At 38.4% G+C, this 24,220-nt stretch overlaps 1 protein-coding gene and 1 long non-coding RNA gene across 3 annotated transcripts in view; one reads left to right on the top strand and one right to left on the bottom strand.

The window, feature by feature from the left end:
• LOC112432184 (uncharacterized) overlaps positions 1-24,147 on the top strand; it is a 37,892-nt gene extending 13,745 nt beyond the window's left edge. The window contains exons 15-45 of the mRNA XM_076886144.1: positions 152-434; positions 806-849; positions 1,407-1,692; positions 2,202-2,245; positions 3,175-3,451; positions 4,776-4,823; positions 5,111-5,154; positions 5,528-5,810; positions 6,183-6,226; positions 6,784-7,069; positions 7,579-7,622; positions 8,987-9,263; positions 9,966-10,013; positions 10,304-10,347; positions 10,721-11,006; positions 11,378-11,421; positions 11,979-12,264; positions 12,774-12,817; positions 13,121-13,394; positions 13,777-13,826; positions 13,915-13,988; positions 14,163-14,377; positions 14,490-14,740; positions 14,858-14,986; positions 15,883-16,018; positions 16,617-16,646; positions 18,239-18,286; positions 19,993-20,040; positions 22,113-22,156; positions 22,310-22,577; positions 23,065-24,147. Of these exons, the coding sequence (XP_076742259.1) occupies positions 152-434; positions 806-849; positions 1,407-1,692; positions 2,202-2,245; positions 3,175-3,451; positions 4,776-4,823; positions 5,111-5,154; positions 5,528-5,810; positions 6,183-6,226; positions 6,784-7,069; positions 7,579-7,622; positions 8,987-9,263; positions 9,966-10,013; positions 10,304-10,347; positions 10,721-11,006; positions 11,378-11,421; positions 11,979-12,264; positions 12,774-12,817; positions 13,121-13,394; positions 13,777-13,826; positions 13,915-13,988; positions 14,163-14,377; positions 14,490-14,740; positions 14,858-14,986; positions 15,883-16,018; positions 16,617-16,646; positions 18,239-18,286; positions 19,993-20,040; positions 22,113-22,156; positions 22,310-22,577; positions 23,065-23,069 (4,284 nt within the window). The 3' untranslated portion in view covers positions 23,070-24,147. The remainder of the gene's footprint in view (positions 1-151; positions 435-805; positions 850-1,406; positions 1,693-2,201; positions 2,246-3,174; positions 3,452-4,775; positions 4,824-5,110; positions 5,155-5,527; positions 5,811-6,182; positions 6,227-6,783; positions 7,070-7,578; positions 7,623-8,986; positions 9,264-9,965; positions 10,014-10,303; positions 10,348-10,720; positions 11,007-11,377; positions 11,422-11,978; positions 12,265-12,773; positions 12,818-13,120; positions 13,395-13,776; positions 13,827-13,914; positions 13,989-14,162; positions 14,378-14,489; positions 14,741-14,857; positions 14,987-15,882; positions 16,019-16,616; positions 16,647-18,238; positions 18,287-19,992; positions 20,041-22,112; positions 22,157-22,309; positions 22,578-23,064) is intronic.
• LOC143419433 (uncharacterized) lies at positions 13,223-14,594 on the bottom strand. 2 transcript variants are annotated; one of them, XR_013099408.1, is made up of 4 exons: positions 14,461-14,594; positions 14,300-14,369; positions 13,987-14,216; positions 13,223-13,672 (listed from the first exon to the last, which is right to left on the bottom strand). It is a non-coding gene; the product is annotated as an uncharacterized LOC143419433 (long non-coding RNA). The 2 variants fall into 2 exon arrangements; XR_013099407.1 differs by having other exon boundaries at positions 13,223-14,216.
• Positions 24,148-24,220: the final 73 nt, after the last annotated feature.

The following is a 24,220-nucleotide window of genomic DNA, read 5'->3' as shown; positions in this document are numbered from 1 at the left end:
GACAAAGATGACCAATGACATCATCACCTTATGTGATGGATGATGTCATCTAAACACATCTACATTTGTAAAGTGTTGATGAGAAAACAAACAAACCTGAAAGTGAGAAATGTCACATTTATCTCATGAACATTTTCTTTGAATTTTCCAGGTAGAAACGATGGAGTCTGTTATTGAGCTGCTGCTGGAAGCTCTGGATGGTCTCAATGAGCCGGAGCTCAGTGAGTTCAATAAGAACCTGCCACAAATTCATCGCAAATATTACTCAGACTTCTCATTGATGCCGTACATGAGGACAAACCTGCAGCACACAGTGTTTCTGATGGTGCTGACTTACGGCCAACAGTCAGTGGAGAAGACCATGGAGGTCTTAAAGAAGATGAAGAGGACTGATCTGGCTCAGAGGCTGTCAGACTGCAGCTCACTGCCTCGAAGTAAGACAACAAAATCAAAACTCATTAAAGTCATAAAACTGTTTTTATGTCTCATAAACGTCTGACTAAAGTCTTCTTTGACTTTATAAATAATATTTGTAATAAAGACAAAAAACACATCTTTAAAACATATTTTATGGCTGTTCTGGAAAAATCTACTTCAATAAATACATAAAAATGAGACCAGATTAAATCCAAATACTTTGTGAGGAGGAGTAAAAATGACTCCTTCATACTGTTTATTATTGCTGAGGAGGTTTCAGTGTAATTCTGCATATTGTCCATTTTTCCAAAGTCATATTTCCTAAATAATTGTCAGTTAGTTGTTAAATGTGTTTGTCATGAGTGACTTTGAGCACTTTTCTCCTCAGAGAAACACTCTGTGGATGAACGACGCTCTGCACTGATCCACAAAGTGAGTCATGTCACATCTCTGATTCAGTACAAGACAGCAGGCTGAAAGTCAGAGGACTAAAGTATCATCAGTTCTCATGTTGACTCATTTTTCTCATGATTTCTGCTGGATGTTTGTGACAAACTGAAGCTTCATTCAGTTTGACTTCTTCAGCAGTAATTTTCTGCAACACTAATGTCAGGATGTCTTTACCACTGAGGATGAGCTGAGGAAGTGTCAGCATGTACATTTGTCCTGACTCTTCAACAGGACAGAGAAATCTGAAAACATCAAACACTTTCAGCTTAAACAGGAAACTTTATTCTACTTACAAATATTAATAAAGAATGAAAGATAATGTGAAATCAGGGAAAGATTCTTGATGGATATATTTCAGTTTTTATCTGCACAGTGAGAGAAGAACTGCAGCCTGTAAAGAAAAAGTATTCAAACCCATAAAAGTGGATCACAGTTTTAGATTTTCTTCATTTTTTTCATAAACGTACCGCAACTAGTAAATAGATGCTTGTGTTTGGCTAAATAAATATGTGACCCCGTGATTGTGTTTATTGTTCCAGGTGGCAACAATGGCAGCTGTTAAACATCTGCTTTTAGAAACTTTGAATGATTTGAGTGATGAGGAGCTCAAGAAATTTAAGAGGATCCTGCAGACGATCCTTCCTTGGAGGAATCTGTCATTCTTCTCATATAGGTTGAGTCCATCATCAACCAGAGCAGATGTAGTGAATCTGATGGTGGATGAACTTGGTCATCAGTCTGTGGAGGTGACCAGAGAAGTTTTCATGCACATGAACAGAACTGATCTGGTGCAGAAGTTACCAGAGAGCAGCTCAGCATCCAGAGGTAAGACCAACATGCATGAGTGTAAACTCTGTGTCATCAACAGGTTTTTGTGTTGGTGGTGTCATGGTGGTGCAGTGGTTAGCACTGTGTCCTCACAGCATGAAGGTTGTGTGTTTGAGCCTCCTGGTTGGCTGGAACCTTTCTGTGTGGAGTTTGCATGTTCTCCCTGTGCCTGCATGCTTTTCCTCAGAGTGCTCTGGTTTCCAGTCCAAACACATGCTTGTTGGCTTTATTGCTGGTTCTAAATTAAATGTGGGTGTGAAAGGTTGTCTGTCTGTTTAAAACCTGAGGTGGACAGGTGTACCCTCTCTCATTATCACAGCTGGGAACCCCCAGTTACTTTGGTTGGACAGGATGGAGGGTTTCTTTGTTGGGTTCTTGTGTCATTTTATTTAGTTTCACATGATTTTCTCTTTTAAATCATCTGTGTCGTCTGAAGGCTGATTCTACTTGGATGTGTGATGATGTTTGAATCCTCAGAGTTGATGGTAAATGTCTTTCCTCCTCAGAGAAACACTCTGTGGATGAACATGGAGCTGCACTGTTGAAGAGAGTGAGTGTGACTCTAACTCAGCTTTCATTCAGTAGATTCAGGCTGTAAATCATCCTCATCTTGAACATTAAACACGATGAAACAGACGAAGCATCTCTGAAACTGGATGCTTCTCACAGTGTTAATGTGGAGTCTGCAGCAATAATGTTTCCACTGACGACAGAGTGAAGGATCTACTCCTGACGATAAAACCAGGAAATGACATCTTTAGATTTTTCTTTGTCTTTGAAAATCTTCAACATCAAAAGTCCTAAAATATCCATTTCCACATTTCATGCACTCACTTTACTTTTTAAAAAATCAAAACACAAACATTCAGTTAGAGAAATGAGAACATTTAGTTTTTAGTCCTGATGGAGAGGGAGTCTTATGAGACCAAAGTTTTACAGACACATAAAAACAGTTCATGAAGGCAGCGAGGTAAACATCATCAGCACCACAGATGTTACCAGCTGTTCCTTCAGTGATCATTCTGAAGAATATTATTAATTGTAAATTTTTTATGGGTTTTATTAAAATTTAAAAAGCTGCACAACTAGTTTGAACTTAATCTTGATTTTGTCTATACAAATTAAATGAGCACAATTTAGCAATATTTAAAATGCAAAGTGAAGGGACACACACACACACACACACACACACACACACACACACACACACACACACAATAAATACATAAATAAAGAGGTGGAAGACGAGAAAGGAGAATTGTACAGATGTGGAAATGTTCTGTTTACACGAGAGCGCAATTGTCTGTCAGAAAAATCAATACTGAACGAAATAATTGTGATTTTGATTTTCCAATAATCATGCAGCTCTAATATTCTACATGTCTACTTCAGAGACACTGAGGAAGTTCAGAGAAATCAAACTTTAAATCTCCCCACAGTGAAATGACAGTAACTTAATAAATGCTTTGTATTTTTCAGGAAGAAGCAACGACAGCTGTTAGAAACATTCTTGTGGAAATCCTGAGACATTTGAATCAAAAGGATCTCGAGGAATTCAATTTGTTGCTGCAGTTCACGCGCTTCAAAATGGGCCTGCCACGAATACAGATATATACAAACATGACAGATGAACTAGTGAAACAGATGTTTGATAAATGGGGTCATCAGTCTGTGGAGGTGATCAGGGAGGTTTTAACAGACATGCAGAGAACTGATCTGGTGCAGAGGCTGTCAGAGAGCAGCTCAGGACTCAAAGGTAAGAGGAAATAATCTGTCAGAGTTTCTGTAATAACTTTAATACATTTTATTTATTCATTAAAGTTTATTTAACCAGGAAAAAATAAACTTGTGACATTAAAAATCTGTTTTACAAGAGTGTCCTGGCCAAGAAGGACAGCTGTACAATAATCATAAGCTGCATAAATTAATACAACAGATATGTTGGGATTATTCTTAACTGTGCGTGGAAGGATTTTAAATATAATGTTATGTTCACCTAAAAGGGTTCAGGCGATGAGGGAAAGTGACAAAAAGTGTCCGGATCAGAAAAAGGAAACAAAGAGACAAAATGGTTAAAAGAAAGAGTTTTATTACAGTTTCTATTAATAACTCAACTAAAAGAGACGGACGAGCTGCTATCACAATTTGAAGAAACAAACCAAAACTCAGACGTTGGTCAGTACTACTGAAAAGTCAAAGAAAAACGGGTTAGTCACCAAATACGCTTCTCTCCACCGAGCAGGAGCAAACAGTCACAAAACACAGCTCACTAGCTGCAACTGCTAACATGGCTCTCTGGCACCAGAGCTCACCTTTCTCTGCCCTTAAATACCTTTAATTGCTGAACAGAGTCAGCTGTACAAAAGAAAAAGGTGTCACCTAAGGCAGGAGAGATGGTAGGACACGCCCACACAGGCAACTTCAGGAGGAGGCCCTGCTAGGGCCGTAACATCTAATATCACACATTACAGTAAAAAAAAAAAAAATCTAAAGAATTAAATCAAAACCTATCAGAGAAACTCACAACAAGAACTGCATAATATAAACTTTATTATCATTTATAAATGAAAGAATTAGTTTCCTCTGATTTATTTTGGACAGACGTTGATAAATGAACACATTCAGGTTGTACAAACACAGTAAAATTAAACAGATTTGTTTTCATATTTCAATGTTTAAAGTAAAAATATTCAGCTTATTGAATCAGTGACTTTCTTTAGTAAATGTTGTTTTAAAGCTCTTTGAACTTCTTTCCTTTGAAAATATTTTTCTTTGTTTTTTGCATTTTGAGCTCATTAATATCAGTCTTGTGTTGTAAATGGATCCTTATGTTAGCTTTGATTGAAACTCCACTATGGAGACAGACGACCTGTATGAGGTAAATGATTCAAAGTCTTTTCAGTGATTTCTCTGTGATTGTGTAACTATGGCCTCCTCCTGCCTTCAGTCAGCACAGCTGAAAGTGAAATATTAAAGCTTTTTATTGTCAGGACTCAGTGTTATACTCAGGATGAGCACACATAAAGGACACACACAGTGTCTGTGTCATGTAGTTACAGTTTGTATTCAATGTGTTGCAGCTGCAGGATCATCAGCTGAAGGATTTGATGTGGAGGAAACAGAGAAAGGTCAGTGTCCAGAAAACACATGAATCAATAAATACACTCATTGATATGAAGATGAAGAAGATGAAGAAGAAGAATTACTGAATGAAACAGAACTGGATCATTTCCTCACACGTTGATAGTTTCCCATCAAATATGACTTCATGTTAACAAGTTTAATGTTGTTATTAATCCAACTTACAAGGATCATCAGAATGAAATCAAAGCATCAGTTATTTCAAAGTGTCTGATTATTAACACTGATGTTAAATCAGTCATGAATGAAGCTTTTAATCTTTCTTTTCTGTCAGAGAAACACTCTGAGGATGAACGTTGGCCTGCACTGATCCACAAAGTGAGTCATGTCACATCTGTCTGACTTCAGATCATCCAGCTTTCATTTCATAAACACAGGATAGAAATCTTCAATAGAAACAAATGATTTGATTTTGATTGGAAAAGTCAAAGTTTGATAAGTTGAGCGTGTGCAGTGAGGGAGGTCTGCAGCAGGTCAGAAAAGTCCTGAACTTGTTAACAGAAGCAGAATAATTGTTAATCAGCTGTTTGTGATCATTGTGACAAATATGACCAATGACATCATCACCTTATGTGATGGATGATGTCATCTAAACACATCTACATTTGTAAAGTGTTGATGAGAAAACAAACAAACCTGAAAGTGAGAAATGTCACATTTATCTCATGAACATTTTCTTTGAATTTTCCAGGTAGAAACGATGGAGTCTGTTATTGAGCTGCTGCTGGAAGCTCTGGATGGTCTCAATGAGCCGGAGCTCAGTGAGTTCAATAAGAACCTGCCACAAATTCATCGCAAATATTACTCAGACTTCTCATTGATGCCGTACATGAGGACAAACCTGCAGCACACAGTGTTTCTGATGGTGCAGACTTACGGCCAACAGTCAGTGGAGAAGACCATGGAGGTCTTAAAGAAGATGAAGAGGACTGATCTGGCTCAGAGGCTGTCAGACTGCAGCTCACTGCCTCGAAGTAAGACAACAAAATCAAAACTCATTAAAGTCATAAAACTGTTTTCATGTCTCATAAACGTCTGACTAAAGTCTTCTTTGACTTTATAAATAATATTTGTAATAAAGACAAAAAAACACATCTTTAAAACATATTTTATGGCTGTTCTGGAAAAATCTACTTCAATAAATACATAAAAATGAGACCAGATTAAATCCAAATACTTTGTGAGGAGGAGTAAAAATGACTCCTTCATACTGTTTATTATTGCTGAGGAGGTTTCAGTGTAATTCTGCATATTGTCCATTTTTCCAAAGTCATATTTCCTGAATAATTGTCAGTTAGTTGTTAAATGTGTTTGTCATGAGTGACTTTGAGCACTTTTCTCCTCAGAGAAACACTCTGTGGATGAACGACGCTCTGCACTGATCCACAAAGTGAGTCATGTCACATCTCTGATTCAGTACAAGACAGCAGGCTGAAAGTCAGAGGACTAAAGTATCATCAGTTCTCATGTTGACTCATTTTTCTCATGATTTCTGCTGGATGTTTGTGACAAACTGAAGCTTCATTCAGTTTGACTTCTTCAGCAGTAATTTTCTGCAACACTAATGTCAGGATGTCTTTACCACTGAGGATGAGCTGAGGAAGTGTCAGCATGTACATTTGTCCTGACTCTTCAACAGGACAGAGAAATCTGAAAACATCAAACACTTTCAGCTTAAACAGGAAACTTTATTCTACTTACAAATATTAATAAAGAATGAAAGATGATGTGAAATCAGGGAAAGATTCTTGATGGATATATTTCAGTTTTTATCTGCACAGTGAGAGAAGAACTGCAGCCTGTAAAGAAAAAGTATTCAAACCCATAAAAGTGGATCACAGTTTTAGATTTTCTTCATTTTTTTCATAAACGTACCACAACTAGTAAATAGATGCTTGTGTTTGGCTAAATAAATATGTGACCCCGTGATTGTGTTTATTGTTCCAGGCGGCAACAATGGCAGCTGTTAAACATCTGCTTTTAGAAACTTTGAATGATTTGAGTGATGAGGAGCTCAAGAAATTTAAGAGGCTCTTGCAGACGATCATTCCTTGGAGGAATCTGTCATTCTTCTCATATAGGTTGAGTCTCTCATCAACCAGAGCAGATGTAGTGAATCTGATGGTGGATGAACTTGGTCATCAGTCTGTGGAGGTGACCAGAGAAGTTTTCATGCACATGAACAGAACTGATCTGGTGCAGAAGTTACCAGAGAGCAGCTCAGCATCCAGAGGTAAGACCAACATGCATGAGTGTAAACTCTGTGTCATCAACAGGTTTTTGTGTTGCTGGTGTCATGGTGGTGCAGTGGTTAGCACTGTGTCCTCACAGCATGAAGGTTGTGTGTTTGAGCCTCCTGGTTGGCTGGAACCTTTCTGTGTGGAGTTTGCATGTTCTCCCTGTGCCTGCATGCTTTTCCTCAGAGTGCTCTGGTTTCCAGTCCAAACACATGCTTGTTGGCTTTATTGCTGGTTCTAAATTAAATGTGGGTGTGAAAGGTTGTCTGTCTGTTTAAAACCTGAGGTGGACAGGTGTACCCTCTCTCATTATCACAGCTGGGAACCCCCAGTTACTTTGGTTGGACAGGATGGAGGGTTTCTTTGTTGGGTTCTTATGTCATTTTATTTAGTTTCACATGATTTTCTCTTTTAAATCATCTGTGTCGTCTGAAGGCTGATTCTACTTGGATGTGTGATGATGTTTGAATCCTCAGAGTTGATGGTAAATGTCTTTCCTCCTCAGAGAAACACTCTGTGGATGAACATGGAGCTGCACTGTTGAAGAGAGTGAGTGTGACTCTAACTCAGCTTTCATTCAGTAGATTCAGGCTGTAAATCATCCTCATCTTGAACATTAAACACGATGAAACAGACGAAGCATCTCTGAAACTGGATGCTTCTCACAGTGTTAATGTGGAGTCTGCAGCAATAATGTTTCCACTGACGACAGAGTGAAGGATCTACTCCTGACGATAAAACCAGGAAATGACATCTTTAGATTTTTCTTTGTCTTTGAAAATCTTCAACATCAAAAGTCCTAAAATATCCATTTCCACATTTCATGCACTCACTTTACTTTTTAAAAAATCAAAACACAAACATTCAGTTAGAGAAATGAGAACATTTAGTTTTTAGTCCTGATGGAGAGGGAGTCTTATGAGACCAAAGTTTTACAGACACATAAAAACAGTTCATGAAGGCAGCGAGGTAAACATCATCAGCACCACAGATGTTACCAGCTGTTCCTTCAGTGATCATTCTGAAGAATATTATTAATTGTAAAATTTTATGGATTTTATTACAATTTTATAAAGCTGGGCAGCACGGTGGTTAGCACTGTTGCCGCACAGCAAGAAGGTCCTGAGTTCAATTCCACCATCAGGCCGGGGTCTTTCTGTGTGGAGTTTGCATGTTCTCCCCGTGTTTGCGTTGGTTCCCTCCGGGTACTCCGGCTTCCTCCCACCGTCCAAAGACATGCAGCTTGTGGGGATAGGTTAATTGGATAATCCAAATTGTCACTAGGTGTGAATGTGGGAGTGAATGTGAGTGTGAATGGTTGTCTGTCCCTGTGTGTTGGCCCTGCGACAGACTGGCGACCTGTCCAGGGTGTACCCCGCCTCTCGCCCTATGACAGCTGGGATAGGCTCCAGCGCCCCCCACGACCCTGAAAAGGAGAAGCGGAAGCGAATGGATGGATGGATAGATTTTATAAAGCTGCACAACTAGTTTGAACTTCATCTTGATTTGTCTTTACAAATTGAATGAGCATAATTTAGCAAAATTTAAAATGAAAAGTGAAGGCACACACACACACACACACACACACACACACACACACACACACACACACACACACACACACACACACACACACACACACACACACACACACAATAAATACATAAAGAGGTGGAAGATGAGAAAGGAGAATTGTACAGATGTGGAAATGTTCTGTTTACACGAGAGCGCAATTTTCTGTCAGAGAAATCAATACTGAACGAAATAATTGTGATTTTGATTTTCCAATAATCATGCAGCTCTAATATTCTACATGTCTACTTCAGAGACACTGAGGAAGTTCAGAGAAATCAAACTTTAAATCTCCCCACAGTGAAATGACAGTAACTTAATAAATGCTTTGTATTTTTCAGGAAGAAGCAACGACAGCTGTTAGAAACATTCTTGTGGAAATCCTGAGACATTTGAATCAAAAGGATCTCGAGGAATTCAATTTGTTGCTGCAGTTCCCGCGCTTTAAAATGGGCCTGCCACGAATACAGATATATACAAACATGACAGATGAACTAGTGAAACAGATGGTTGATAAACTTGGTCATCAGTCTGTGGAGGTGATCAGGGAGGTTTTAACAGACATGCAGAGAACTGATCTGGTGCAGAGGCTGTCAGAGAGCAGCTCAGGACTCAAAGGTAAGAGGAAATAATCTGTCAGAGTTTCTGTAATAATGTCAATAAATATGGTGGGATTATTTTTAACGGAGTGTAAAAGTATTAAAAACATAATATTACAGCTCAAACTGAAAACAAAATCAAAAGAATTAAATCAGAGAAACTCACAACAAGAACTGCATAATATAAACTTTATTATCATTTATAAATGAAAGAATTAGTTTCCTCTGATTTATTTTGGACAGACGTTGATAAATGAACACATTCAGGTTGTACAAACACAGTAAAATTAAACAGATTTGTTTTCATATTTCAATGTTTAAAGTAAAAATATTCAGCTTATTGAATCAGTGACTTTCTTTAGTAAATGTTCTTTTAAAGCTCTTTGAACTTCTTTCCTTTGAAAATATTTTCTTTGTTTTTTGCATTTTGAGCTCATTAATATCAGTCTTGTGTTGTAAATGGATCTTTATGTTAGCTTTGATTGAAACTCCACTATGGAGACAGACGACCTGTATGAGGTAAATGATTCAAAGTCTTTTCAGTGATTTCTCTGTGATTGTGTAACTATGGCCTCCTCCTGCCTTCAGTCAGCACAGCTGAAAGTGAAATATTAAAGCTTTTTATTGTCAGGACTCAGTGTTATACTCAGGATGAGCACACATAAAGGACACACACAGTGTTTGTATCATGTAGTTACAGTTTGTATTCAATGTGTTGCAGCTGCAGGATCATCAGCTGAAGGATTTGATGTGGAGGAAACAGAGAAAGGTCAGTGTCCAGAAAACACATGAATCAATAAATACACTCATTGATATGACGATGAAGAAGATGATGAAGAAGAAGAATTACTGAATGAAACAGAACTGGATCATTTCCTCACACGTTGATAGTTTCCCATCAAATATGACTTCATGTTAACAAGTTTAATGTTGTTATTAATCCAACTTACAAGGATCATCAGAATGAAATCAAAGCATCAGTTATTTCAAAGTGTCTGATTATTAACACTGATGTTAAATCAGTCATGAATGAAGCTTTTAATCTTTCTTTTCTGTCAGAGAAACACTCTGAGGATGAACGTTGGCCTGCACTGATCCACAAAGTGAGTCATGTCACATCTGTCTGACTTCAGATCATCCAGCTTTCATTTCATAAACACAGGATAGAAATCTTCAATAGAAACAAATGATTTGATTTTGATTGGAAAAGTCAAAGTTTGATAAGTTGAGCGTGTGCAGTGAGGGAGGTCTGCAGCAGGTCAGAAAAGTCCTGAACTTGTTAACAGAAGCAGAATAATTGTTAATCAGCTGTTTGTGATCATTGTGACAAAGATGACCAATGACATCATCACCTTATGTGATGGATGATGTCATCTAAACACATCTACATTTGTAAAGTGTTGATGAGAAAACAAACAAACCTGAAAGTGAGAAATGTCACATTTATCTCATGAACATTTTCTTTGAATTTTCCAGGTAGAAACGATGGAGTCTGTTATTGAGCTGCTGCTGGAAGCTCTGGATGGTCTCAATGAGCCGGAGCTCAGTGAGTTCAATAAGAACCTGCGACAAATTCATCGTCACAAATATTACTCAGTCTTCTCATGGATGCCGTACGGGAGGACAGACCTGCAGGACACAGTGTTTCTGATGGTGCTGACTTACGGCCAACAGTCAGTGGAGAAGACCATGGAGGTCTTAAAGAAGATGAAGAGGACTGATCTGGCTCAGAGGCTGTCAGACTGCAGCTCACTGCCTCGAAGTAAGACAACAAAATCAAAACTCATTAAAGTCATAAAACTGTTTTCATGTCTCATAAACGTCTGACTAAAGTCTTCTTTGACTTTATAAATAATATTTGTAATAAAGACAAAAAACACATCTTTAAAACATATTTTATGGCTGTTCTGGAAAAATCTACTTCAATAAATACATAAAAATGAGACCAGATTAAATCCAAATACTTTGTGAGGAGGAGTAAAAATGACTCCTTCATACTGTTTATTATTGCTGAGGAGGTTTCAGTGTAATTCTGCATATTGTCCATTTTTCCAAAGTCATATTTCCTGAATAATTGTCAGTTAGTTGTTAAATGTGTTTGTCATGAGTGACTTTGAGCACTTTTCTCCTCAGAGAAACACTCTGTGGATGAACGACGCTCTGCACTGATCCACAAAGTGAGTCATGTCACATCTCTGATTCAGTACAAGACAGCAGGCTGAAAGTCAGAGGACTAAAGTATCATCAGTTCTCATGTTGACTCATTTTTCTCATGATTTCTGCTGGATGTTTGTGACAAACTGAAGCTTCATTCAGTTTGACTTCTTCAGCAGTAATTTTCTGCAACACTAATGTCAGGATGTCTTTACCACTGAGGATGAGCTGAGGAAGTGTCAGCATGTACATTTGTCCTGACTCTTCAACAGGACAGAGAAATCTGAAAACATCAAACACTTTCAGATTAAACAGGAAACTTTATTCTACTTACAAATATTAATAAAGAATGAAAGATGATGTGAAATCAGGGAAAGATTCTTGATGGATATATTTCAGTTTTTATCTGCACAGTGAGAGAAGAACTGCAGCCTGTAAAGAAAAAGTATTCAAACCCATAAAAGTGGATCACAGTTTTAGATTTTCTTCATTTTTTTCATAAACGTACCGCAACTAGTAAATAGGCGCTTGTGTTTGGCTAAATAAATATGTGACCCCGTGATTGTGTTTATTGTTCCAGGCGGCAACAATGGCAGCTGTTAAACATCTGCTTTTAGAAACTTTGAATGATCTGAGTGATGAGGAGCTCAAGAAGTTTAAGAGGCTCCTGCAGACGATCCTTCCTTGGAGGAATCTGTCATTCTTCTCATATAGGGTGAGTCCATCATCAACCAGAGCAGATATAATGAATCTGATGGTGGATGAACTTGGTCATCAGTCTGTGGAGGTGACCAGAGAAGTTTTCATGCACATGAACAGAACTGATCTGGTGCAGAAGTTACCAGAGAGCAGCTCAGCATCCAGAGGTAAGACCAACATGCATGAGTGTAAACTCTGTGTCATCAACAGGTTTTTGTGTTGGTGGTGTCATGGTGGTGCAGTGGTTAGCACTGTGTCCTCACAGCATGAAGGTTGTGTGTTTGAGCCTCCTGGTTGGCTGGAACCTTTCTGTGTGGAGTTTGCATGTTCTCCCTGTGCCTGCATGCTTTTCCTCAGAGTGCTCTGGTTTCCAGTCCAAACACATGCTTGTTGGCTTTATTGCTGGTTCTAAATTAAATGTGGGTGTGAAAGGTTGTCTGTCTGTTTAAAACCTGAGGTGGACAGGTGTACCCTCTCTCATTATCACAGCTGGGAACCCCCAGTTACTTTGGTTGGACAGGATGGAGGGTTTCTTTGTTGGGTTCTTATGTCATTTTATTTAGTTTCACATGATTTTCTCTTTTAAATCATCTGTGTCGTCTGAAGGCTGATTCTACTTGGATGTGTGATGATGTTTGAATCCTCAGAGTTGATGGTAAATGTCTTTCCTCCTCAGAGAAACACTCTGTGGATGAACATGGAGCTGCACTGTGGAAGAGAGTGAGTGTGACTTTAACTCAGCTTTTGCAAAAAAATAGTTTTTAGTATTGATAGAAATGAAATAACGTTTTCTTATGAAACTTGAAGTTTTGCAGTTCATAAAGAGAGTGAAGTAAATATCAAAACCGCCAGCTGTCTCTTCAGTGATTATTCTAAAACATATAAATATTCATGAAGACATCTTTTTTAATTAATATTTGATATTTCTACTTCATTTTCACTGGAAATTAAATAAAAAGAAACTTTTAAATTGTCCAACAGAGATATTATACAGTAACTTAATACATTGTTTTGGTTTTACAGGTAAAAGAACGGGAAGCTGTCAGACAGATTCTCTTGGAAACACTGAATGAATTCAGTCAAAAGGATCTAAAGAAATTCAAGCAGTTGCTGCCGTTCACGTGCTTTAAGATGAGCCTGCCACAAATGGTGAGGTACCGGTATACAAACAGGACAGAAGACCTTGTGGATCTGATGGTGGATAAACTTGGTCATCAGTCTGTGGAGGTGACCATGGAGGTTTTAACAGACATGAACAGACCTGATCTGATGCTGAGGCTGTCAGAGAGCAGCTCAGGTGAGACCAAACAAAGTTTAATAAACAGATTTTCATAATTTACAATAAACTTGTTTAAACAACTTCTAATCAACAAACATTAAAATAAACAGGAAACACAACAGACGTCCAAAAGTAACTTTGCATAAATGATCAGAGCTGAATCCAACCTTTCTCTCTGTCTCTGTCTTGTTCTGACATCACTGGTGAGAATATTTGGATTCATCAGCTTTTGATCATCTTAGACGTCACTCAGCTGCACGTCCTGCTGAACATGTTGTTCTGATGTTGAAGCAGCACTGCACAGCATAAAGTGATCAAACAGCAAACATGTGGACAGTTAGAGGATGATTTTATATGTCAGCATAACATCATTCATTTGAATTCTTTGTGTCTCAACAAGGACGAAAAACTGAAAGAAGTTCAGAGCTTGAAGGTTGTCAGAGCCTGACGGTAATCCCTTCCATTCATCCATTTATTGCTAAAGTTTCTTTCTTTATAAACATGTGTACTTATTGACTAAAGAGACTGTCCTCTGCAGCAGGACTGCAGTGATTGGACTAATCTTGAACCTGAGGTGAACAGTACAGATGCAGACGAGGCTCCAACTTACAGGTAAATCAACTTCCTGAATGCTGCAGCACAGCAAACTGGAACTACAGGAAACAGTTCAGCTTTGGATTTATTCCCAGAGGAAATTCTTCATTTTGCATCCGATTCACACGACTACTCTGTGTTTCCATTCACTCTGTTGTTCCTTCATGAGTGTGTATTTAATTCCTGTTTCAGCCTTCAGTCTGCAGCAGGACACTTTGAATGCAGAGTCTCGGGCTTGCGCTGGGTCTGTAAGGGAAAGACCAGCTTTCAGTACCAGTTTAGATCTTGGGAGGGACACATGGAGAGGATGGAGAGCAGACAATACATGCCTGCAGGTCCTCTGATGGACGTCACAGTCACTGCTGGGAAGTTAAATGAAGTTCACCTGCCACACTGGATCTGCATCGGTAAGAGGACATGAAGGAAGACTTTCAGATGTTTGACATTTCTGACAGTGAGCGCACAAACTGTTATAAACTGTTCTTCTCACCATGTTTGTGTTGTTGTGTTCTCCTGCAGATGACATCCCTGACATATTGGACACGTTTGCAGTCCTTCACATAGATGACTGTGGAGATGTTGTGGAAAAAGTGTCTGAGGTCACACCAACACATGTCAAGTTAACTGAACCGATTTTCTCTCCGAGAGCGGTCCTGATGAAACTCGGCATTCCTGTGAAAATCGGCTGCAACGTGTTGATCTATCAGACCAACACAGCTTTCCTCACACTGCATGTTTATCTGATCCCACGTGATCCTGGGCTACAGCAGGTTATTACATGTTTCACAGTATAATAGGCAGAATTCAGGAGAATGAATAAATTAATATATAAAACTGGCTAATGTGTTACATGGCTTTTTAGTATCTTTGCACTTTATTCTTCACAGGTAATAAAGCAGAGGGAAGTGCCCCATGGATACAGAGCTATCCTGAAGCCAGATCCAGAGAAGTCCTTGAAAATTCTTGATCGTTTCACACTAACAGCAGATGTGGATGGTGCAGAAATCTGTCCTGAAGTATGGTTTGAAATGCTTTCATTTCTTTCCAAATACATATTTGCATAATAGGCTGAGAATAAATAGTCCAGCTGTCGTCGGCAGCCTTCATGCATTTTACTGAGCAAAGAAAGGATTCAGTAAATATTCAATAAGAAGAGCTGATCTGGAAGAAGTGAACATGATTTACTGAGATAGAAAAATGAACGAATCTATTTGGTGATTTAACGCTGATGAACCTTGATTGCAGTGTTAGGATTTAGGACAGGACCCCCCAAAACAGTAAGAGCAATCTTACTGTGGCAGGGAAGTTTGACTCTATAGAATGAAAACAGTATTGTTAGCTCAAGCATGACCAAAGCACAGAAAATGAGTGTAATATATTATAATAAATAGGATATACTAAGTGATCGTAGCAAAAAGAAGGTTGGGAAGGGTAGGGTGAGGGAAAAGCAAGCACAATAGAGACCGAGCCTACATCAGAGGCTGGAGTCCTGGATGGTGAATGGAGAGCAGACAGAAGAGATTGAAGTCTGATGAAGCTCAGAGAGTGAAACGCTTGTTAGCAGGAGCAGAAACATGACAAAAGATACAAAAGGCTTTGATACACCACCAGCTATATGCTGACTTACCAGGACTTTAACATTTGAGTGACTTTGAACCAGGAAAAGAAAAAACATGAATGATGAGAGAAAACATGGATACAGGATGATGCTGGAACTGGATCAGATGCATGAACCATAGGCCGGTGCAGACCAGCAGTCCATTTGTGGACGAGAGAAGGTGGAAAGCTTTGAGAACCTGCTGAAGCTGCAGCTTTTGAAATATCACTGTGGAGTAGTAAAGGCAGAAATAGTAACTTACAAATATCCATACCATACCTCTCTCTTTCCCGTTGCTCTTTCTTTCTTTAACAGGATTTAAAGCTCAGATATCCAAGTGGAAAGCCAAATTTCTTTGAAGTTTACACTGAAAATCCAGATGGAAACTTCCGCCTTAAACTCACATCAAAAAAAGATCTTCAGCCAGTATGGACCTGTACAGTTCGAAAAGGTTAACTTTACATTTTCAAATTTGTCATCACTTTATTGTATTAAATGAGTACAATTACATGTTAGCTCAACATTGTCAGTAAGCTATATGTAGCAGCAATCTTCGGTCCTTCTTTGCCGCTTCTGCAGGACGTACATTTTCTGACTCGTCCTTTTCTAAGATAGTTTGTGTCTTATTCTGTAGGAAGAAACAAGGCGAATGTAAAACAGGAAACATGTTATTTATTCCACGCAAAACCCAAAACTACAGAACAGATTTCTCTGGTTGGAGCCCCGTTGACATTTTCCTGATATTATACCTAAAACAGCTATAAACAGTGACGGTCAGAAAAGTGTTGCTTACTTGTCCAACCTTTCATCACCACACGGTGGCCCAGTGCACACCGTGTTATTACACCTACCAACAACACAATAGAACAAAGCGGGATGAATTTATAGAGCGTAATATATTAAATTACAGCGTAAAATATTGAAGATTAAAATGAGAAACAACACAAATTAAAGATCATAACAAAATACTTAAATATGGCCGATGGATTGGAGTAAAGTTTCTTTAAAATTTTATATTTATACGTTTTATGTTCCTTGATTATTTTCAGCCGAATACCAAAGCACTGATCAAGCACAAGGTAAGATATTTCAGATTATTTGTATAATAACTGCATTTAACATTTTACAGTAGTGAGTTTTCTTTGGTTTAAATTTCACAAGTTTACCAAAATTTGTTGTTAATCCAGAGACGTTGCTCATCCATGCCATAGCCCAATTGACTCCACTGTTAATTGTTGGTCGTATTTCATACTGCTGCAACTTGTGCCTGAGGAGGAGAGGACTTCATTTAGAATTCTGAGAATTTAAATCAGGGGTGCACACACTTTTTCAGCATGCGAGCGACTTATGAAATGACCAAGTCAGAATGATTGACCTACTATGAAAATGCAAAACATATATTTATTTATAAACATATGGAGTATTCATTCATGCATGTTGCATAACTGTATGAACCCATATTACACAACACAACTCTGTACATTTTTTGATATTACCTTACTCTGATGACTTGCACTGAATGGAATCAACCAGGGATGCACAGTCTGGACGGTAGCTGCTGATAGTCAGCCTCAAGTACACTTTCAAATAATCATCAGTCACGGTGGAACGGTATTTGGACTTAATAATCTTCTGGGAAAAGGCTGACTCACATGAATAAGTGCAGCTGCAGTCAAGGAGGTAACACATTTCCTAATGTTGGGGTACTTTTCCTCTGCAAGTTCCAGAACTGTCCGTTAGCCCTGGACTTAAACTCAGCTTAGTGTCAAAATCTCATCCTCTATTTCAGAAAAATTCCGGTGAAACAGTGTATAATTCACCTGTTTTTCTTCATTGGTTCATTCGAAGACTTCTCTCCTAAGCCACTGTGAAAACTACACAGCATTAACAAAATAAACACTCAACGTAAGACACAGCACCTAAAATGACACTGTACAAGAAAACAAAGATAAAATCAATAAATACCTTGTTGGCTGCATGCTGCAAAAAGGGAATTACTCCCCATTCTTCTGAGGGTTCCTTATAAGTGTCTAGTTAAAGTCCATTCCACTTAACTTTCAATAAAGAGCATTACGGCTCATTCTTGCTACCTGCTTGCAGGTGTTTTCTTAGGCTTCCAAAAAGGAGACAACAAGACTTGTAAGCAGGCTTGACCTTAAAAATAAAAGCACCATAACTTGAACTACATAAAATAACATAAATAATATACAGCTTAAACAATTTACATCGATGACATGGACCTTGACAAGATAAAGAAATGATCTAAATTATATAAACAATATCATCATGCCAACAGCTACACAGTGTTTCAAATTTTGATGCGAGTGGATCAACCTCTGCATCTTCCCAAAAAGGGTAGCATGTGAATGTATCGACTGCATCCATTATCTCTTTCATGTGGAGCAATTTTGCGCATAACGCTTGTTGGTGTATTATGCAGCGGTAATTGAGGAAATCCGGAATAACATTGTCCTCCCTGCACCTGGCAGTGAATCCATTTGAGTGGCAAACCATCCGTGGTGATGGACACCAATTTGTATACTGGGAGCCTGGTTTTCCCAATAAATTTATTGAAAGACTGAAAAATGTTTCAGTTTGCTAGCATAATGAAAGTTAAAAAGTTTGAACATTTGTTAAGAAACTAAAAACTTTCCTTGTTATTTATTAACAGCTGCAGGATCCTCAGTGGGAGCAGCTGCTGTCAGCTCTCAGTCGGCTGGTAGGTTCATCAATATTAACTCAGTTTTATATAATGAAACACAGAAAACTGATCAATACTAACTGTGCTTATGTTCCCCAATGACTAAGATGTTGCTTTAAATTTTAGAGATGATTAAATTGAAACTGAAGCTTTGTCCTGTGTGGCATGACCCTGACCTTTGACCTTGAAGTATCACATACTAAGATGGTGTATTTGATCATCTTCACCCATGTGATTGGAGCAGAATTGGCTGAAATCTTTGGCTTCTATAAGCCTTCAAAACTTTATGGCATCATTGTGAACTGAAAAAATGGATTATTTCAAACATTATAAAGATGCACAGCACACTGAGAATCCATAGCATAACGTGCAAACATGACATCAATTTACCTGCTGATTGCAGCGAACAAACATTTCCACAGTGGGCGTTGGCATTTTTAATTAGCGATCCAATTATGCACAAATTTAGTACATCCAAACTCAGTTCATCAGTCTTTGTAGTGAAATAATGTCTTTAAACTCCAATAGCGTCACCGTTTTCCTTTACGGCTTAAACAATATTATCACTCACCAGCTTTGATGAACGAGTGATATGTTGATCCAGGCCTCAACATCAAATCTGTCGGGAGTACTCACAGACGATCCAGTAACTTTTATTCGAGTTCGACGGTGATCCTTGAAATCCATATATCCAACATATCCATTAATGAAAGATTATTCCTTTGTCCACGGGCAGGTTTTTTACTTTATGTAGTGGCAATTCCTTTTGTTTGACAAACCAAACATCCCACAATTAAAAGTCCACAAGCCACTGCTGCACCGAGATACTATTTCGTACGCAGGCAAAAGAAGTCCACTGTCAAACTTGAAAGTTGCGTTTTTATGGTTTATTTTATCCAGTTTGGCAATAACAAGATCCATTTTTTTTTACTTCCTGCTGCTTCTCCTTCTCTAGTAAAAAACCATTGTCCCACCCCAGTGCATGCTGGTCCTATACCAGTCTCTTTATTTATAGAAACAAAATGGCCCTACAGCTCTTACTGACTAATTTAACAAACATCAAACAAACAAAACACTGAAACAAATATTAACCTACAAATAAACTTGTAAATAAACCCCAAAATATAAATAAACTAACAACAAACTTTAACAAATTTCCAAATAATAAAAAAATAAGAACAAATAGCTCCAACAAAAGCTTTGGGGTCTGTTTTACTGTAGAGTATTACTCTAGTAGTAATCACCAGAAATCAGTTTAAGCTGCTGGTGGGGAGACTCGCCTCCCTGTAACTGCCTTTGTCTGCATGCCTGCCCTTCTGTCTCTAGCAATATAACTAACTGATGAGCCCAACAAATGAAATGATCACTAGTGCAGTCATTAAAAAGTAAAAATGTAGGAAAGCAGAGGAACTACAGTCTGTGTTTCCATTAGACATTTTTATTAGTTTGCTGTTATCATGGCAGATAATCAGAACAATTAATTTATTGAAGTAAATTTTCCTCAAAAACTTAGAGCAACCTTTTATTGATATTATAAATGAATGATTTATTTTTTTTTTTTTAAGTAGACCAGAGTTTAGTGGAATATCCTTTGGTGTAGTTGTTTAATTGTTTTAATTCGGTGGCACTGAGTCTCTAATGTTTCAGTTTGCTAGCATAATGAAAGTTAAAAAGTTTGAACATTTGTTAAGAAACTAAAAACTTTCCTTGTTATTTATTAACAGCTGCAGGATCCTCAGTGGGAGCAGCTGCTGTCAGCTCTCAGTCGGCTGGTAGGTTCATCAATATTACCTGTTCTGTGGTTTTATATAATGTGACACATAGAACGCTGATGAATCCTAGTGAACCGTCAATCACACCTTTTCTCCCGCCACAATTTTACTTTTCGTTAGCTTACATACTTTGTTCTGTCTTCAAGTTTTCATTCTAAAGGAGGAGCTCTCAGTCTCAGCTCTCGGTGGCAGCGAGTCACTAAACTCAATCCTGCTTATATTTCTTTCTTTACAGAGATAAATATAATATTCATGTATTCAGCCCTCTGTGAATCACTTCCTTATCATGCTGGAGGGGTTTGTGAGTCCCAGGCTTTTTCCTGAACAGCTGATTTCCTCCAACAGAGTGATGATGGTTGTGTTGTCTTCTAACTTCATGAAGATTAACAATCTGAACAGCAGCCTGTTTGACAGGAAGTCCAGTATCCAGTTGCACGATGTGTTCCTGAAGACCAGAGTGACGAGTCTGCCAGTCAGCTTCACAAACAGCCTGCTGAGAGAGAGTTTGTTATATTTCACATGTATGAAGAGAGAGTGCAGGGCAGTGAAGACGACATCATCTGTGGCTGTATTCAGCTAACGACAGTTATTATTAAAGCTAACGCCTACTGGTAGATCAGCCCAGTAAATACGGTGTTTCTGTATTTTTACTGGTTCATCTGTTTCACTTTCAGATGAATCCCAAAGAAGTGGTAAAGTACAAGGTTAGATGTTTCACATGATTTGTGTATAAAAAGAACTGCACTTTGTGTTTGGCTGTGGTGGGTTTCCTTTGGTTGCTGACCTCATATTTGAAGTACTGCAAAATGCCAGAGAATGAATGAATAAGCTCTTATTCAACAATGGCACCAACCAGCTTTTCCAAATCTACTGATGCTGTTGACTGGACTGTCAAAATGCATAAATCGAGTCAGTTCTATTTTTACCACCAGATTTTTAGCACCAGTTAACGAATGTTTTTAGATGTTAAAGAATTCAACAGAACTTGTGGTAAAATGCCAAATATAGAACTGTACCACATAGTGCCATTTTCTGTATGAAGCTGCTGGCTCTGTGGACATGAGGACGATCAGTTTGAGATATTCTCAGATATCTATTGTTTGCAGCACTGAACTGGTGTCCCTGACTTGACTGAAGACAGGTGGGATAGAGTTTTATCCTTAATGGGGACGATGTTCAGGAAACTGGAAGTGTCAGCAGGTGTTCTAAGGAGCTCGGAAAGAAAAGCATCTGGACGTCTTTCAGTTTCTTGAAGACGTTTCAGAAGCTTCTTCAGTTCTAAGAGCGACTGGTGGAGCGTCCCAGATTTTAAGCCCTATGGGAGTGTCCCCAAGAGGGTCGTGGACCCCCTATTGATCCTCTGCCTAATCACATGAGCAGTACTAGAAAAGTTACCATTCCTGGTGCAACTCTGTAAGCCTTAGTCTTCTGCAAGAACAACACATTTCACAGCTGTCTGTGGCTGTTTTATCATGTCATCAATACTTGCATGCAATGTGGCAGCTGTTGGAGAGATGTGATATAAAACTCTACAGAAAGATCCACAGTAAACACTGGAGTGGAGTTTGAATCTGAGGCTGAAGAAGATGAGGAGCAAGACGGTGCACTGCAGTGCTCACACTGTGTACACTTCTGTCTCACTCACCTTCCTGTGAACTCATCAAAATCATGCAGAGCAACAAAATCTGCAACCTGGGGCAGTCCTTATTAAGGGTTACTTACTGTGGACCACATCTCAGAGTGTTCATATTTAATATCACTGATGCTGGGATTCTTATATTTACATAACACAATAATATCAGCTGGACAGGAAATGTTTGAAAGGCTGCCTGAATCATTAAGAAGGGTCTGATGTGATCAGCACCTGGATGTGAGCTGATTGTCAGCAACGTTTCCTTCACTTTGTCTGGAGTCAGTCTTGGCTGTTGGATCATAGAGAGTGATGGATTCAGGATTTGCTGATTGGGCATTTTGTGACAGAGAAAAGTTGTTTCATTTATTATGTATCATGTATTTATTTTATTACAAAACTTTACAAGTAAAGATAATCTCATTTTTATGTCCTTTCTCAGAGGAAAACACTGTGGACAAACATCTGTCTGCACAGATGCAGAAAGTAAGTAGAACCAAATGATTCTGTCCTCACACCACAGCTTCACTTAATTCATTACTTATACCTGTTATTAAAAATGATCACGTGTGATGGTTTTGTTTACTTATCAGTTATCCTCTAAGAAGGTTATTATTAAATCACTTTGTTTGTTCCCAGGTGTTAACAGTCCAATCAGACAGAGAGTGGATTATGGAAATATTAGAACATCTGGAAAAGAAGGACCTTAAAAAGTTCAAGTGGCTTTTGGTGGAGCTCAAACCCATCCCAAAGAGCGAACTGGAGGATGCCAACATCTGTGACCTGGTGGATCTGATGTTCGGGGCCTACACCCAACATACTGTGGAGGTGACCAAGGAGGTTTTTAGGAAAATGAACAGGAATGATCTGGTGCAGAAGTTGTCAGACACGAGCTCGAGATCCAAAGGTGAGAAACTAAATGGTGTAATTTATTCCATTAATGTTTTACTGTCAAAACTTTATATATGCACTGTTCTTAAAAACACGCATTTATTTTAAAGTCAGTACATGACTGTAGTATGAACTCAGAGTGATGAGACTTCAGTTTGAAACATGGAGGGTTTGTAATCTAGGAGCAGATTTGAGATTAAACTTTAAAATTCTACCACGAGTTTGAGTAAAATGATGAAAGGAAATCAGTGAATGATCAGTGTAACTGTTAAATGTACAGACTGAATGTCTGATGTTACAGTACTGCAAATACTTAATGATTTCAAAAGTAATATCTTTATATATATATTCTTAATCAGTCACCATCTGGTGTGAGCGCACTTTACTTATAAAAATTGGTTTGTTTTTAAAGGAAGTACATACAGACGGGTAGTTTGTTAGAAGCTTCTTCCTGGTTCTCCTGGATTCTGTCCTCTTTATTCCGTCTCTTCCTGTGTTCTCAGACTGACATCAACGTGATGCTGAGATCAGGTCTGTGGGTCTGACCATCTGCTGCAGGACTCTTTATGTCTCTGACTCTCTGTTCGGGCTCGCTGTCCTGCTGCAGGATAGATGCGTCACTCTTAGTCCTGGCGATGGATCAGAATCTGTACTTTAACATTCGTGAGATTCTAAACCTCAAACTCCAGAGTTGCAGCTGTGAACCTGCACAGAGCCTCCATGATGTTTCCCTTTTACCTGCACACACCTGATCCAGACAGCGAGCAAAGCAACATCTGTGTGAATCTACACAGCATGGCTTTGATTTGGTGCTTGCTGCATGAACTGATCAACTCTGATAAATTATTATATTTTCACTGGTGACATGGGGCTAAAAATATGATCAGATTTATCCACATGTTTTCTTTATTAATGTGACAATGTTGGTATCTGTGGCTGTGTGGACGATGAGAGGAAATGTAAAAAGAAATGAATTTGTTTTAGTGGTTTTGTTTGTTTTTTGTTACTCATATGTAGAATGACTGCATCCTGAAGCACGGAGAGATGATTTTACAGTGAGTTCCTATATCTTCTGTCATAGCAGCACATTCAGTTTTTTCTAGCAGTACAGTGTGTGACAGACTTTACAGGTAGCCTGTTGTGCTTTTCTTCGTTCATATTCTTCATACTTCATATAAATATTGTTGGTTGATGCTCATATTGAACATGATCTTTTTCCCTCTTCTTGTGGTCGTTGCTCCGTCTGGTTTGGAGGAGAAAAGTTTCAGGACCAACTGGGTGAAGGTTTGACGTTACTGAGGATTACAACACGTCTGTTTGTCATATTTTAATCAATGAGAATTTTTTAATTGGATAAACATTTGAGAATTTGATACTGTCATGTATTTGTTTGTTTTGTTTTTTTTGCTTTTTTACTAATTATTTTCAAAATATTCTTTTATCTGATATAAAGAACTTTAAACCAATCACTGCCTTGTTTGTCAAAGCTGCTGTACAAATAGCTACAACAGTGATGTCTGTTTACTGTAAGACGGTCATTTTAAAATGTTTTCTTAATTTTAAAAACTAGAATAATCACCTCTGAAGAGCTGTTCAGTCTTTATTGTCTCCGGGGGAAATTTGGCTTCCAGCATCTTTCACAAAAAGAGAAACAACAAC

This window comes from Maylandia zebra, linkage group LG1 (assembly GCF_041146795.1).
Source record: "Maylandia zebra isolate NMK-2024a linkage group LG1, Mzebra_GT3a, whole genome shotgun sequence".
NCBI classification, from domain to species: domain Eukaryota; kingdom Metazoa; phylum Chordata; class Actinopteri; order Cichliformes; family Cichlidae; genus Maylandia; species Maylandia zebra.
This window is presented reverse-complemented; position numbering and strand designations above follow the sequence as displayed.